The sequence below is a fragment of the Rhincodon typus genome, chromosome 36 (genome assembly GCF_021869965.1).
Source record: "Rhincodon typus isolate 14 chromosome 36, sRhiTyp1.1, whole genome shotgun sequence".
NCBI classification, from domain to species: domain Eukaryota; kingdom Metazoa; phylum Chordata; class Chondrichthyes; order Orectolobiformes; family Rhincodontidae; genus Rhincodon; species Rhincodon typus.
In genome coordinates this window covers 10127114-10145167 of record NC_063367.1, presented here as the reverse complement: position 1 = coordinate 10145167, position 18054 = coordinate 10127114, and the positions used below count along the sequence as shown (strand labels likewise).

General features: G+C 40.0%; 1 protein-coding gene across 1 annotated transcript in view; it reads left to right on the top strand.

The window, feature by feature from the left end:
• ppcdc (phosphopantothenoylcysteine decarboxylase) overlaps positions 1-16773 on the top strand; it is a 34320-nt gene extending 17547 nt beyond the window's left edge. The window contains exons 3-4 of the mRNA XM_020521080.2: positions 2230-2398; positions 15988-16773. Of these exons, the coding sequence (XP_020376669.2) occupies positions 2230-2398; positions 15988-16058 (240 nt within the window). The 3' untranslated portion in view covers positions 16059-16773. The remainder of the gene's footprint in view (positions 1-2229; positions 2399-15987) is intronic.
• The last annotated feature ends 1281 nt before the right edge of the window (positions 16774-18054 follow it).

Genomic DNA, 18054 nt, shown 5'->3' with positions numbered 1-18054 from the left:
CAAGCCGCACCTCCATCTCCTACCGACCAACCTCATCCCGCCCCCTTGACCTGTCCGTCCTCCCTGGACTTACCTATCCCCTTCCTAACTCCCTACCTACACTCACCTTTACTGGCTCCATCCCCGCCTCTTTGACCTGTTTGTTTCCTCTCCACCTATCCTCTCCTCTATCCCTCTTCTATCCGCATCCCACTCTCTCCCTATTTATTTCGGAACCCCCTTCCCCTCCCCCTTTGCTGATGAAGGGTCTCGGCCCGAAACGTCAGCCTCTCTGCTCCTATGATGCTGCTTGGCCTGCTGTGTTCATCCAGCCCTGCACCTTGTTGTCTCGGATTCTCCAGCATCTGCAGTTCCTACTATCTCTTGCTCAGCAATAACCTGCTCAGTGACATCCACTTTGGGTTCTGCCAGGGTCACTCAGCTCTTGACCTCATTACAGCCTTGGTTCAAACATTGGCAAAAGAGCTGAATTCCAGAGGCGAGGTGAGAGTGACATCCCCTGACATCAAGGCCACATTCAACCAAATGTGGCATCAAGGAGCCCTAGCAAAACTGAAATCAATTGGTATCACGGGACAGAATCTCTGCTGGCACAGAGGAAGATGGTTGTGATTGTTGGAGGTCAGTCATCTCTGCTTCAGGACATTTCTGCAGGAGTTCCTCAGGATAGTGTCCGAGGCCCAACCATCTTCAGCTGCTTCGTCAATGACTTTCCCTCCATTATAAGGTCAGAGGTGGAGATATTCAGTGATGATTGCACAATGTTCAGCATGTTTCGCTATTCCTGAAATACTGAAGCAGTCCATGTTCAAATGCAACAAGATCTGGATAGTATCCAGCTTGGGCTGACGAGTAGCAAGTAACATTTGCACCACACAAATGTCAGGCAATGACCATCACCAATAAGAGACAATAGCCATCGCCCCTTGACATTCAGTGGTGTTACCATCACTGAATCCTCCACTATCAACATCCTGGAGGTCACCATTGATCAGAAACTCAACTGGACTCACTACATAAACTCAGTGGCAACAGGAGCAGGTCAGAAGCTAGGAATAATGCAGCGAGTAACTCACCACCTGACTTCTCAAAGCCTGCTCATCATCTTGAGGCATAAGTCACAATTGTGACGATATATTCCTCACTTGCCTGGATGGGTTCAGTTCCAACAAGAAACTTGATGCCATCCAGAATAAAGCAGCCTAATTGATTGGCACCACATCCACAAATATCCACCCCCTCCACCACCAATGCTCAGTAGCAGCAGTGTATACTATCTACAAGATGCACTGCAGAAATTCACAGGTGATCCTTAGACATCACCTTCCAAACCCATGACCACTTCCGTCTAGGAGGACAAGGGCTGCAGATACATGGGAACACCACCACCTGCAAGTTTCCCTCCAAGCCACTTACCATCCTGACTTGGAAACACCAGTACCTCCGCATCATGGAAATATATTGCCCTTACTTCAGTGTCACTGGGTCAAAATTCTGAAATTCTAAGACCACTGTAGGTCAACCTACAGCATGTGGAATGCAGTGGTCCAAGAAGACAGCTCACCACCAGGCAGCGAAGTCCACATCCCACGAATGAATAAACAAAATACTGGCTGAAATCTACTCTATCCTGTCATCTCGTTTTCACAGAGCTGTCAAGTTGGTGAGTAGGTACTAAGAACAAATAGTTTGGAATTTTTGGCTAAAAGTTGGGGATCGACTGATACACACAATATGTGAAAAGTAAATATTCCTTTTGGTCAAAGGTCGATTTTTTTTACACAAATTGGACCATAATCTGGGTATATGCAACAATAAAGTGGTTGTCAATTGAATGAACTTGAGAAATACACTGAAATTGTATTTCATTAAATGGTCAATTGACTTGACACTGACACCATCCAGATAAGGAAAAAGTTTTGATGTTGTGGATCTCATTGAACACCTGCATTGGGTTCCAGAGTGATAAGACAGGTTCAATCCAGCGTGAGGAGAGTTGAACTGGCTACCCTACATTATTGATCCACCACTTCACTTTGTCAGAATGAGGTTAATTTAAAAATAATATTACTTTCTCCCAAAGCAAATTAATTATGTCTTAAAAGGCACCAATTTCACCAGGCTTTTTTGACTTAACAAAAGCCTGGTCTAACTCCCAGGAGATTACAGTTAGGTTTAAAGTGCATTTCTCCCTTAATAAGTCTGCTATTTATTTTCTCTCTGAGCCAGACTTGCACGGTTAGAGCCTGGGATCTTAAGAAGCCGCTACTCTTCTGCCCAGCAATGAACACTGTAATGTGGGAGCATCCGATTACAGCAACACAGATCCAAACACTCAAGAGCTTTGGTTATATTGAAGTTCCTTGCATTGTAAAGACATTGGTGTGTGGAGACAAAGGTGAGTGAATCCTCTCTTTCCTCTGAGAAATTTTATGTTATAGTTTTGCCTGCTTCATATAGATATTTCGAACACTAAGCTTGCATTTATGTCGTATGTTTCAGAACTTTTGAAGTGTACTATAGCAAGAAATGTGGTAGCCAAACTGCACACAGCAAGCTCTGACCCAACAACAAATTGATAATATCCAGAAAACTTGTTTTGGTGGTGATGGCCATGGTACTGGTGAAAATTCCCCTCGAACCCCACCTTTCTTTGAAAAACCCTTCACTTAGCAAACCTCAGTTTGACATATTCATCCACAGATGTTTAGGAAAATTATTGCCTGAAGACGTTTAAAAACTTGAATCCCCAGATATGATGCACTTTATTTATTGCAAAGACATTATGAAGTATAGCTAACTACTGTTAGCACATGAATGTGCTGACGACAGGTTTTGGGTGTTCTGCGTGGAACTATTTGTGTAGTGCAATCCAGTCCTGACTGGGCATGGGACTGCATCTCTTTCCATGACAGTGCAATAATCCTGTAATCATTATTGTTAGGTTTCCAGAGAAATCTTTTCTTGTATTGCTAAGTAGTTAAATAAAGTCAACATAGTCCCAGAAGACCATAGGGCTGCTCTCTCACCTTTAACCTGAGGGTCACCGTTTCTCAAGTGAAGTATGAGCTTGAGAAGGCATGACCCTTGTGATACTAGCTGGAATGGATAGACAGCAGGGGACAACAGTTACCGGGCAGCATATGAAAGCTGCCGGGAGAAAATATCAGAGCAAGTTGAAGCTCGACAACAGGGGGCTCACCAACAATTGGAGAGCTTGTGGGAGCTCTACATTGCCTCTTAAGAGGATGGCCTGTCACATTTATTACCACTGGCTGGCCTTCCCTGCATCAAGGCCCCGAGAGGACAGCAGCTTCTCTGTTCCTTCAGGCCACTTGGGCAATGGTGGTAGCTGCCACTGGTGCACTCAACAGAGGTCCAGGACCAGTGAAGTGCGAGGGCAGGGTGACGGAGTTGGGGTAGCTCTCAGCAGGCCCACTGTCTTGGTGCAGAGTGTCTCAATCAGGTGCTGAGAGCTTGACAACAAGGTCAGGTTCTTTTCTGGACCGGCTATGTATTGACTACCCTACCCACCACTAATTGAATACCAGAAGTCACCAAATTAGGAGGTGATGGTGTGGTGGCAGTGTCACTGGGCTAGCGATCCAGAACAACAGGCCAGCGTCTGAGGATCTGGGTTCATATCCCACAATGGCAGATAGTGAAGTTTGATTTCAATAAAAATCTGGTATGAAGAGTTGAATTAACAACAACTATGTAACCATAAATGCTGTGAAAAAGCCAAAAATAATTTAATGCCCACTTGAGGACCTCGATTAGTCGTGAGGTGGGAAGGCCCTGCACCAGCCTCCTCACCATGGACTTAATTGGGGCAGAGGTGGGAAGAGAGCAAAGTCCTTACCTAGCACTGTCCTACCCTATTAGTTGCCCCCATCTCCAAATCACCCAGATGTGGACATTAAATTTGTCTGTAGGTTTTTTGAATATTTTTGATCATTAAAATGTTTAGAAAGATCAGAACAGAGGTACAGGGCACGAGTCAGACAAAAGGAATTAATCTAAGGCTGGATTAAAATTCAGAAACGCTGTCTTATTGGTGATGGCTAAAAGTCACATTGGCTTTTGTTGAATGGTGTTTTGCAGGAACGTGTATTTTAGGGATTTGTTTTTCCATAAAAGGCGTAAATTGATTAAGAGAACAGTTGAGATTGGTTGTTATTTCATGTTTCATGTCATTTAAAACCTGCCTTGTCCCAAAGGTTCCCCCCGACATCCCCAAAAAAAACCCCACAGCATTAGCAGATGCACTTATTGGTGGTAAAATGTCTTTTTTCTGTGTACCAAGTAAGGAGTGAGTGCATCTCACACCAGCTGTTGCTTACTGCATTCCTACTCAATGGAAAATTGTAGACAGATTTACATTCAAGCAGTAACATTCTGTAGTTACTTGTCCAAGCATAAATGCAGTTCATACCTTGAATTATATTGAAAAGTTTGTTCTGGCTATTATTTACTGTATAAATGAGATACAAGACTTTGTTTCCATTGTTGGTATTGAATGCTTTTTAATTAGAACATTGATTTGTTTGCTGCCTGCTTGGGCAAGATTGAACAAAGTAAAGAAACAAGTTAGAATAAGAAAACTTACAGGTGTGGATATTTGTTACATATTTGCAGACTTTACATTAGTCATTGATAGAGAATTCTAAGTCTGAAATCACTTTCTCCCTTTTAATCATGTCCTCAATTTGGTAGCTATTAATGATCTGCAAAGATTTGCAGCAAAACACACACTGATGGACTTGCTTTGGTTTTGTTGCATGGGACACAGATTTCTCAGGGTATAATTAATGATTATTAATAACCATCAACGGTTCCCTTAATTGTTATTAGTCTATATTTAGACATTGCCTGTTTTTCTTTCAAAAGAACTATGACTATCCATTCCCTCTATTTCCTACAGGTTCATCTATTGGCCCATCTATTTCCTACAGGTTCCACCAATTCTTTTGCCATCCCTCTTTGTCTGTGATCCTTGAATGCATGCATCTCACATCTCCCACAATTCGTGCTTTCACGTCTAGTTATGATATGCCTACAAGTTTTAAAATGCCAAGGCCAGATTTGCCAGTGATAGTGCCTGGGTCCATGACTGTGGTACTTTAATCACCTTGACCATGCTGTCACCATGGCAAATCATGTCATCACCTCCACCTCTTCTCTATGTTCCACTTCAGTCATACTCCCTTGCATGGCAGCTTCCTGTATGCCCTAAACACCCATCTTCGGGGCTTCCATCCGTTACCTACATGCATCCCATAATTTGCAGATATGAGGTCAGCTTTCACATGTGTTCAGGGACCAATTCTACTTAATCTCATGCTGCTGTTTACTGTTGATGGAGGTCTGATGGGCCATTAATGTCCTTCAAGGCAGGAAACTACCTGTCCTCATTCTATCTGGCCTCTATGTGACTCCAAACGTGCCACAATATGCTGGCTCTTAATTGTCTTTTGACATGGCTTAGCAAGCCATGTAAACCATTCAAGGTTTCCTGTTTGCTGTTAGTTTGTGGAACTTGGCTTTTCTATAGTGGACGGTTGGAGGATTGAAGGTGATATTTTGAGACTATCGAAAACATCATGCCATTGGTTTCATCTCTCTCCATTCTGTTTGATCTGGAACTGATCTTAAAGTCCTATATCTGACCCATCACCAGACCAGTCCACCTTGACAAAACTGCTAACTTCTATCCTTGCCTGAACCACCATACCCTGTCCCGATCTGCACACATCCGCAAAGATTGACTTCTTTGTGGTCTTTATTGTCGACATTCTCAATATATTTAAAATTAACACTGCATTCATTTTCGATAGGAACATCTAAATGGTAAGCAAGGCATTGTAAACAAGATAAGCACAAAGTAAAATTTTACCCTTTAACAACCAGTCAGATAGCTACATGATAAGCTGTACCCTAATAGCTCTCTTTTTCCAGACAGAAGTCGCTAGATCCTGTAGGTCATTTGCTTATCTGGAACCATACCAATAATCTGAAGCCACATTTGAATTTGTCATTTGGTTGTTCATTTTAAACAAGTATCAGCTCTCCATCTGCATGAAGCTATGCTAAAAATAGCTTTTTAAAATGCCTTCTGAGGAATTATTTAAAATAAACAAAATGACTAGTTATGTGGTGTTGTACCCCATTGGAGCCAAATATATGTCAGCGCCATATGACCTTGGGACAACATTCAGATATGTCAGGCGGTCACGTTAGATGCCTGTTATACCCTTCAACATGTTATTTTTGGGGCTAAATTTAATGCTGCCTTGGAGTTTGTCTGCACTGAGCCATACATGTGTTAACAGACTGCACTGTGCTACTATGGATCATTGCTCGCATGTGCTCAGCCACCTTCTCATTCCCTCTCTTTCATTTCCCTGCTCTAAAACTTAGCTTGGAGCTACTGTGGGGAGGTAAGTGGTCTAAATTAGATTGAGCTATGTGGGCATGCTGCCTCTGGAAATGCCTGCAGTTCATCGTGATTGTCAAAACAAGCCTAAGGTCCTATTTCTTTGCAGCTTCTGGTAACCTTTTCAATTAATGGATCATTTACTGTTGAGTAACTTGCACCCTTAGTTTTGTGCACATATTTCTACTCCAGGCCATTGAGAGTTTTTGGATGTTGTCTGTTTTTCTTTTATTATTAAGAAGGATGTTCAACATCAGTAACAAATCAGTAAAAATATAGAATCAGGTTAACAAATTCCAATGAGGAACAGTAACTTATTTTGGAGAATGTTTTTTTTTAAAAAAGATATATTACGGTTTTTCCTAATTCAATTAAGTGACAATAATGTTGTCAGGAAATGACTGGGGGAGTTGCAGTGCCTGCCTGTGCAAGGGAGTTGAGTCTGCCATTTACTTCAGTAGTAACGTTCCTAACCTTTTGGCAGGATTTCAAATTTCATCATTTCAACTGTAAACAACCCTCACTCTGACTGGCACAGTAACTTATTCCAACTAATCATTCCCTAGCTGTAATATCAGCTGTCATTTTTATCAGACAAGTAGTACTGAAAATATACCAAAGTAAAGAAAATGTTGTATCTGAGGTTGCCTGAAACCAAGCCTGAATAATTTATCCATGTCTAAATGGCTGAATCAGCTGTTTTTGCACATTGAGCTCACTTTCATGACATTCCTTGGTCCATTAATTAAACAGGAACATTAACTCATTTAAACTTGGTAAAAACATAAGGTATGTGGAAGGTGATGAAATTTCATGGGACCACTGTTTGTACATGGATTAGTTACCTGAGAGAAGATGGTTTTGTTATGCAGTGAGTTATTGAAATCTAGAATACACTACCTTAAGAGAACGGAAACATGTTCAGTAATAACTTTCAAAATAGAATTGACTAAATATTTGAAAAGGAGAAAGAAAATTAGAGCTATGGGGAAGTAGCAAGAGAGTAGGATTAACTAGAAAGTTGTTTTTCGTCTGTTGCCCAAGCCTGGTTCTACTGAAGGTGTTTTAGAAAGATTTGGTTGAAGAGGTGAGTTTTAAATATGATAGAAAAGAAATAAAATTTATTTCCTACATTTCCGCGTAGTGAAAAATCCAGAAATTTGGAGGTCTAGCCCATACGGATGCATACAAGACAGTAAAATTCCAAGTGAAGTGATTTTTCTTTTTGATCTCCTCTGCATAATATATGCAATGCAATTGGAATTAGGGTTCTGATTTTTTTTTCACCCAGTCTGGGCTGAAATAAATTGTCTTTGTTGTATAGTTGACTTGAATGTACTTTGGTTGGGAGGAGAGTGTGTTCATCCCAACTAGCTTTACTTGGCTTTGAACAGCAATGTACTTCAAGACATCCTATACTGCTGTGTCTAAATAACCATTATGTGTAGGTTCTGGTGTTGTACAGGGGTGGGCAAGGTCAGAAGTCACACAAAACCAGGTTGTAAACCAATAGGTTTATTTGAAATCATGAGATTTCGGAGTGCTTCTCCCTCCTCAGGATGAAGAAGCAGTGCTATGAAAGCTTGTGATTTCAAATAAACCTGTTGGACTGTAACCTGCTGTCGTGTGACTTCTGACCGTATCGAAATAGGACAGCTGTGAGAGAGTTTTTATACTGAGTAGAACTGTACTGGGTAATAAGTCATGCCTTTCTGTTCATGCAATGCAGACATCACTGGAAGGCTGCACATGCCTAATTCTCTTTGAGAATGTGGTGATGAGCTGCCTTCTTGAACCACTGTAATCTGCATGGGGTAGGTAATCTCACAGTTTTGTTAGAAAGGTAATTCCAGGATTTTGGTTCAGTGACGGTGCAAGAACGTCAAAATAGCTCCAAAATCAGAATGGATGTCAGCTGCCGTTGTCCTTCTATGTGGTAGAGATGATGTGGAGGTGCTGTTGTTGGACTGGGGTGGACAAGGCCAGAAATTGCATGATACCAGGTTATAGTCCAACAGGTTTATTTGTAAACTCAAGCTTTCGAAGTCTTACTCCTCCTTCAGGTGTTTGTGAGTAAGGTAGTATCAAGCACAGAATAAATTCCTGAAGAAGGAATAAGGCTCTCAAAGCTTGTGTTTTCAAATAAACCTGTTGGACTATAACCTGGTTTGTGTGATTTCTGAGCAGTGTGGTAGAGGTCACAGAAAATGCTGTTGAAAGAGTCTTGGTGATTTACCGAAATGCATTGATGGTGGAGGGAATGAACATTGGAGTGCCAATAAAGTAATCTGCTTGGATCTAGATGGTATCAAATTTCTTAAGTGTTGTTGATGCAACTCCAGTTCAGTTTTAACAATAAAGTTGCTGCTTTATAGGTGCCTGCAAAGAGCCAAAGCTCTGGGATTCTGCCCCTAAGTATCTCCACCTTTCTAGCTGTCCCTATTTTAAGATGCTCCTTAAGACCTACTGCTATGGTCAAGTTCTGGATTACCTTTCTCCTGTAGCTCGTTGCCTAGTTGTCTGCCAAAACGTATCCAGACAATTTTGTATGGATATGAGAATTGAGTTAATTTACCGGAAAGCTAATTGGCTTCAATTGACAGTTCAGTAGGATTTGGAAATGTAAACCAGGTTTTGATTATAAATCTGTTTAATTTCAAAACATTTAATGATTGTGCTTTGCAGGATATTTTTATAAGTTTTTGTCCAGTCCCTGATTTATAGTCATCATTTAACTCTATACTTCTCTTTGGCCAGTGAAAATGAAACTCAGTAAATTGACCTAAATGAAACATTTTAATATTAAATAGCCAATGAGAAATTGGGATCTTTACTGGTGTTAAACAGTTCAAATTATTTAAAATTCAATTTGCTGCAGTTACGCTTATAACTTTTGTCACTTTGGATTACTGTGTGAATATTTAAGGAGTCAAAGGATATTAGAAAGTGTTGAATGAATGAATGATTTATTGTCACATATGTCTAGGAAGGTACTGTGAAAAGTGTTTTGTCACCATAATCCAGCACCATTTTGAGGTATAAAAGAATAAAAATGAAGTACTTAAATAGAGTTCATCTTCATTAGTCAGGGTCCCAAACATAGTTCCTGGACTTCTGTAAGGTCCTTGCTCTGGGCCTACTGCAGCCAGGAGCCTCTGTTCCAGGCACCAACACTACCGCAGTCAATGACCCGCCGCTGCTGAAAGAGTCAATGTTCCAGGCCAGCAGCAGCCTAGAGTCCTCACTCTGCCATCACTACAGCTGACATCCAGGAGCTACGCATTTGGCCTGTGAGCCAGGAATCTCTGCCGACACCACTGTAGCCAACTTGACTCCAGTGAAACATCCATGAAGAAAATGTGGTCAGAGTTCAGCCACAAACTTTTCTTATCCTTATTTTGCAAGTTTGAATTATTACTTCAAATTTAATTCATCTAATCTATTTAGTTCATACACAAATTCAATTCATCTCAATTGTACAGCTTAAAAATAATTTCATTTTTGAATTATTCTTGGACTTAATTTAATCCAAATAAATCAAGCACCATACATTGTTTTTCAAGATCCTGTAGACAGTAACATAAAACTGTACTTTAATGAGTCTGTCTCAGGCAAACTATTGTAGCTTCAACTATTTCTTCTTTAACTAAAGTTAATTTTTCCTTACCCTGTCAAGCAAAGTGACTTTTCGGTCATCTTCCTTTTGGATGTAGAAGAGAAAGCGAATGTCTCAAGGGAGGTAATAAATCAAAGCCAGAATGTTGTCATTACATTGAAATGTTGATTGGCCTCAGCTATTCAGTCATCCTTTGATTGCTTAGTGTTAGCATTCTTTCTCTTGGAGTCAGACTTCTGTGGATTCAAGGTCTAGTTCACAGGCTTGAGCCCATAATCCAGAATCAATCTTTACTGCAGTATTGAGGAGTATTGCATTGTTGGAGAGGTTAAATCTGAGGTGCCATCTTGAAGAAGATCAGGCTCCCCTTTGTCCCAGCCAATATTTATCCCTTGACCACTGTCATAAAGCTTACTGTCTGACCATTATCACCTTTCCTGCGTTGGTAATGAACGGATTACATTGGCTATAGGTACTTTGAAGTTGTTGTTATGTATGCTAATAATTTCCTCGTGCTAATAAGACCACAGTGTTCTGTTGTCTATTGAAAATTGTAAGTATGAAAGACCAGTGAAACAATGTTTACAGTGCAGGAGGCCATTTGGTTTGTTGTATCAGTGCTAGATCTGATGGAACAGTTAGTGCCACTCCCCTATCTTCTCTCATAGCTTTGCAAATTCTTCATTTTCAGATATTAATCCAATTTCCTCTTGAATGTCTCAGTTGAACCTGCCTTTCAGACATTGTGTTCAATATCCTAGCCAATGTTGCATGAAAAAGATTTTCCTCATGCTTCCATTGTTTCTTTTGCCAATTACTATAAATCTGTCGACGCTCCCACCAATGGGATTAATTTCTCGCCACTTATTCTGTTCAGCTACTCATGATTTCAATACTATTATCAAATCAATGAAGAATGCGAGAGGGCCTGTGAGGAGATCCCCCAAGATTACTTAAGTGTGAGGCGTCAACCTGGTGAAGCTGCAAAACAGGACTGTCTGCATGCCAAGCAGCAAGTCAGACACAGCTAAATAATTCTATAACCAATGGATCAGATCTCAGCTTTGCAGTCCTGTCTCATTCAGTTATGTGTGGTGGTGGACAATTAAACAGTTCACTAGAGAAAGAAGCTGTACAAGTATCCCTATCCTTAATAATGGAAGAGACCAGCACATCAATAGATGATCAATTTCAGCATTTTCTAGAGGTTCCCAGCATCAGATTCCAGTCTTGAGCCAGTTCTATTCACTTCTTGTATCACGAAACAGCTGGGAACTCTGGATAATGCAAAGGCTATGGCCCCTCACAATATCCAACCAATAGCACTGAAGACCTGTTCCCCAGAGCTAGCTGCAGCCCGAGCTGTTCTGATACAGCTACAACACTGGCATTTGCCTGACAATGTGGAAAATTGCCCAGTAATGTCCTTTTCACAAAAATGCAGGACAAATACTACATGATCAATTACTGTCCCATCAGTCTACTCTTGATCATGAGTAAAGTGATGAAAAGTATTATCAAGAATGTTATCAAGCAGCATGTGCTTAGCAATAATCTGCATACCAACATTCGATTTGGGTTCTGCAAGGGCCACTCAGCTCTTGAGGTGATTACAGCCTTAGTTCAAACATGGACAGGAGAGTTAAAATCCAGCGTTGAGATGAGAGTGACTGCTTTTGACATCAAGGCCATCAAGGCCTAGCAAAACTGGAGTCAGTGAGAAGTAGGGAAAATACTCTGCAGATTGGAGTCATATCTGGCACAAAAGAAGATGGCTGTGGGTGTTGGCGTTCAGTCATCTCAGCTTCAGGACATCTCTGCAGGAGCTCTTCAGTGTAGTGTCCTACCAACCAAATTTAGCTCTTCATCAATGATTTTCACTCCATCATAAGGTCAGAAGTGTGGATGTTCACTGATGTTTGCATAGCATTCCACACCATTATGACTCCTCAGATACTGAAGCAATCCATGGCCAAAGTAGCAAGGTCTAGACAATATCCAGGTTTGCGCAGATATGTGGCAAATGATATTTGTACCATACAAACCCTAGGCAATAACTATTTCCAATCAGAGAGATCCTAACCATTGTCCCTTGATTTTCAATGGCGCTATTATCACTGCTCCATTAGCAACACCCTGAGAGTTAGCGTTGACCAGAAAGTGAAATGGGCTAGTCTTGTAAATACTATGGATACAAGAGCAAGTTGGAAGCTAGGAATACTGCAGTGAATAACTCACCTCTTGACTCCCCAATGCCTGTCTACAACCTGCAAGGCACAAGTCAGGAGCATGATGGAATACTCCCTACTTGCCCAAATGAGTGCAATTCCACAATACTCAAGAAGCACAACACCATCCAAGACAAAGCATTCTACTTGACATTCATAAGCATTCACTCTCCACCACTGACATTTAGCAGTAGCAGTGTGTACCACCTCCAGATGCACTGCACCAAATCATCAATGTTCCTTTGACAACACCTCCCAATCTCTTGACCACTACTGTTGCGGACAAGTGCAGCAGATGCAATAGAATACCACTACTTCCATATTCCCCTCCAGGGCACACTCCGATCTGAATTGGAACTGTGCTATCATCCCTTCAGTGTCACTAGGTCAGAATCTTGGAACTCCCTCTCTACCTAAAAGAAATGGACTGCAGCGGTTCAAGAAAGCAGCTCACTTATACCTTCTCCAGGGCATATATGAATGGGCAATAAATGCTGGTCCAGCTGGTGATGCCCACAATACATGAATAAATTTTAAAGGATCTCCTCCCAACCACTTTTCCAAGAAACTCAGTTATAACTGCAGCAACTCTATCAGCATTTCTGAAATTCTTTATCAATGGAACCATTCTTGTGAATATTTTCTGCATTCCCTGTAATACCTTCACATACTTCCTAGAATGCAGTGCCCAGAACTGGATGCAACTTTCTAGTTGAGGCCAAACAGTGTTATGCAAGTTTCAGTATGATTTCCTTGCTTTTCTACACCACGTCCCTATTAATAAAACCTCTCAATCTGTCCTTTAATTAACTATGATTTGTACACATCTACACCCAGGTTCCTCTGTTGCTACATTCCATCTCCAATTATACTCTTCATCTTATATTGTCTGTTCACATTTTGTTTACCCAAAAACATTCACTTTGACAGTGTTCTGCATTAAATTTCATTATCTACTTTCCAGCCATTTCACCAACCTGTCTACGTCCATTTCATATTCCATGCTACCCTCATGGTTTACAATATGTCCAGGTATTTTTATATCATCTGCTGAGTCTAAAATTGGGCCCTGTGATCATTAGGTTGCTGGTCTTAACACTGACCCCTGGGAAACTCCATGGTAAATCTTCCTCCAGTCAGAAAAACCATCATTCACCTCTACTCTTCGTTTCTAGTCAGAAGAGTTTCTAGTCAATTGGCAAATCCTATGTTCATGTCGCTACTGTTCTTTTATTCCATTAACTCTATTTTGCAGTCTATTGTGCAATGTTATTAGGTATCTTTTTGAAGTCCATGTAACAACATCAACTGTGTTTCTTTTATCAGCCCTCTATTATCTTATGAAGAAACTCAAATAGGTTCATCAAACATAACTTGCCCGAATCTGTGCTAGTTTTCTGTAATTTACCCATATTTGCCCAAGTGTCTAGTAATTTTGATCTGAATGATTGATTGTTTTTGAAAGCTTCTTCACCAGTGGGGTTTAACTGAATGGCCTGTAGATGGCTTATGCTCCTTTTTGAACAAAGATATAAAATTTGCTGCTCTCCTGTCCCATACTCACCACCCATAATCGTGCAGAATACCAGAAAATTATAGTGCCTTCATAATTTCCATTCTCACTATCGTCCATATCCTTGTGTGCATCTCATCTAGTCCTGGTGTCTTATCAACTTTTAGGTACAGAGAATTTATTTGGCGTTTAAACCCTTCAAGTGATTGAACTCTTTCTTACCAAGACCTGTGGAATAACAATTTCCTTGATAAAGACAGATGTAAGTCATTCACTTCATACCTCCTGCCTCCATAAGTAAATCCAATTTCTGGTCCCCATTCAGCCCCACTCCTTTTACCACCCTTTTATTTATGTGCCTATTGAAGACTTTTGGCTTTTCTTTTTTTATGTTAGCTCCCTGTTTCTTGAAATCCTCTTTCATTGTCTTTCCTATTTGTTTCCATCTTTTGAGTGTTGTTTCTGGTAATTCTATTTTTGGTTATTCTGGTTTCTAATGATATGTGATAAGGATCTTTTGACATTCTTACCAGTTAGATGTTCCCATATTTTCTTGAAATTGCTGTTTCACTTTCACACCCAAATGTGATGTTGTCTGTCTTTCTAAGCCTCCTTTTAAGTGATTAAGCTTTTCTTTATACCTTGTTGAACACCAATTTAATTAATAGCATATTTGTGTTGTCTCCATGTTCCCTTTCAGGCATATCTTTTTTCTGCCAGCTGCCATGGTGTCATTCATAAATCTTTATCTGACCTCATTAGTTATCTTTAATTTTCAATCAAATCTATATTTCTAACCAGGCATCATGACAGTGTAACCATTGTCGATTTGTCATAAAAACTCAATTGGTTTTCTAATGCATTTTGGTAGAAATTTGTTCTTGCTACCTGGTGAGGCCTACAACAATGTTGTTGACCCTTAATGACCCTCTGAAATGGTTTAGCAAGCCATCTGGTTGTAAAGAATGAAATTAAACCCGAGGAATCACCTAGCACTGGTCTAGGCAGCAGAATTGACAACTGCAAACCCAATGGTTCAAGAAGGCAGCACCACCTTCTGCAAAGTAGGCAATCAGAGATGGACAATTAATGCTGGCATTGCCAGTGACACCTATATCCCATGAACAAATTTTAAAATAAGTCACTTCTTTCAGCATTCAGAACAGTTTGGAGAATGCAATACTTTCAGTGGATTCCTGCACTATCTCCCTATTCCATCTTGCCTATCTCAGGTTCACCTATTCTCATGCTCTATGCTTACGCTTATGCTGTGGGGTGACCATGTCTATAAGCATAAGGACACCAGTTGCTACTCGGGTTTTGAAACCCAGAGCTCAAGCATCTGCAACCGTGACGCTTTGTAGCCATATGGCTAGTGTTGCAGGATAAGTGTCCTTGAGTTTCCACATAGCGCAAGATGTATGCTCAAGGAGTTGGAGCTTTCCTGCCATTTTATCTGTTAGATCAAAAAAAACCTTGATACTACTAATAACCCTTAATATTTTATAAAGGACCCCTCAGCTATTCAGTGCCTTTCTCTTGACATCGCTTAGAATTAGTAAAGATGAATGCTTAACCCTGCATTGCAATTAATGTAAGAAGTTAGTTTTATTCTGTAAGAAGTATGGCAAAGATGAAGAGATTTATTTTTCTTTTTGTCATGCCATATACTGGGTCATTTAAGTAAAGTGGCAGAACTTCTCTTAGTGCTCACTATGCTATTATGTTTACAAGCTTTGAGGCTACATTATCCAATTCAAAATTAAGCATCCTGGGGGCTTGTTAAATATTATCATAAATTTGTTCTAATCACAATGTTTTATCTTTGTTTCTGCCAAACAATACACGAAAATAAAATCAGAGTGGGAATTTTTTCAGGAGCTGTTTTATTTTCTCCGATGAGGCATTCTGAGCTTATCTTAGTCATGACTTCCACTGTGGTGGTGGTTTTTTTGCTAGATGGATTTAACATTAGATTGAAACTTGAGACCTTGCTTTAAACATGCTCACTTGAAATGGGACAGCTGTTGGATAATAGACAAGGTAGCAGTTCCAGACATGATCTCACCTGCTTTTAAATATTTCTGCATAAAAGCTGTATCTCAGCTATAAACATTTGAAGTTGCTGTTCATTTGCAGGTTAATAGTATGACCGGGTGCTCGTGTAACTGCTGTGTTTTGTTGTCTTTTGAAGGTTATGGGGCAATGGCAGAGATATCAACAATCGTGGAAAAGGTAAAAGAATACTTGGAACAGTCTGCATAGCTGCTGATGATGGGGGACCCAGAGACAACTTTGAAACATCCACAATCTTTCACTTCATTTTCTGTAGAATATCAGTTTATTACTTATAATCCTAATCAAATTATGCAAGCATTATTATTACTCAGAGTTGGTTACTGAAACTAAAGTGATTGAAAATCAACTCGACATGTTGTAAATTGGTAGGCTACTGCTTGGAAACTGCCTGCAATGTCAAAAATTCACCAGTAATCTTGTTATAAGGCTGTTGAGGACAAGCAGCTTCTGTGAACGTTCCTGTCTGAGGTGAGATGTTAGCCCAGGCACCTGCCCACATTATGACTTCGCCTGTAAAGGAAATATGCTTCAGACTAAGACCATGTAGCAGTGAACATCATAACTGCTGCACCCTTGTAGTATTGAACAATTTGGGCATACATGATGCCAGGTTTATGCCAGTAGAAGATGGCATCGGCAGTTTAATACAATGGATTAACACATTCAGTCTGAATTATAGAATTACATTTCTTTTATAAGCAATATTTAAGAACAACTGTTATTAATATTTATTGTCTGAAGCATTCGCTGTGTATTGCTAGATCAGACACTTGTTCATGATGTGCTCCAATTCTGTCTTGTGTTACCTTGAAACAAATGCTTGGTTTTATAATGGTCTTGTGCATGTGATGAGAACTTGCCTGATGCAAAAGAATTTAAAAATAAAAAGTAGATTTTCCAATTGATGGGATCAGCCCAATCAATGTAGAATGTAAGATTTGTTTTTCTTTTGCTACATAAGTGGCTAATTAGTGAAAGAATAAATTTGCATTTACAAATGTTCCTTTCATGGCCTCAAGACATATCAAAGTCCTTTACAGCCAATGAAGTAATTTTGAAGTTTAGCCACTGTAATGTAGGAAACACAACAGCCGGTTTGCAAACAGCAGGCTCCTGCAAACAACTGAGAGAAAATTTCCAGATTGTCTGTTATAATGAGGTTTGTTAAGGACACCTTTGATTGTGGATATTCTCCAAAATGGTGCAGCACTTTTCATTCTTTAATTCATCTTGGGATGTGGGTGACCCTGGCTGGGCCAGCATTTAATGACCACTTCTAATTTCCCTGGAGAAGGTGATGGTAAGCTGCTGCTTTGAACTGCTACAGTCCTTGGGTGTAGGAACACCCACATTTTGTGGTACATGGTGCAATTAACCAGTATAGGAGCGATGTCTGCAGCCAGAGTTAAATATACTCCAACAGTGGAACATACCCTCAGAATTGCACAATAGGCTGGGTATTTATGTTCATGTGTCTGTAGCAGTACAGTTTTCTTGCAGTTTAAAGTTAGATGCTTAAATATAACATTAAAGGTCTTTTGAATTATACCTTGCATAGGACTGGATTAGGCTGTTTTCATCCATCTGTAATGAAAGAAACAATGAGTTTGAGGGAGATGTTAAAGTTCCTGGTTTATATGAATTTTCTTTCATTTACATTGCATCATTCACTTTATTTTTAAGGGATGATGGAAGGAATCATGACTTAAAATATCAAAACATTTTGGGTTCTGCAGGAGGCTTGAAAATATTTTTTTTACAAGTTCGGCAGAACAAGATTGTTATTAAACAGCAGCATACAAGCAAAGGGCTAATTACAGCACACTGTTGCTCAGGGTGATATAGAGTTCCAGGCTGGATGTTGAGCCCAAGCCCAAAGTTAATGTGGTCTTGCATTTAAACCTTCTACAAACAAACTCAATAAATGGCTGAAGTAGTAGAAGGTGAAAGCAAGTCAGGAATATCAGTTAGCACTTCAAGATATTTTTTGTCAATCAAAAAGATGTTATTAACAGCTAATTATTATTCAACATTTTTAAATTGGGAGAAGTTTCTCAGAATTGCTACTGTAGAGAAGGAAGCCATTCAGCTCATTGTGCACCCAAAGTTGACTTTAATTTTATTCATTTGGGATTTGCTTTGACCTTTTAGACTTCCAACAGAACTTAGACTTGCCCTAATG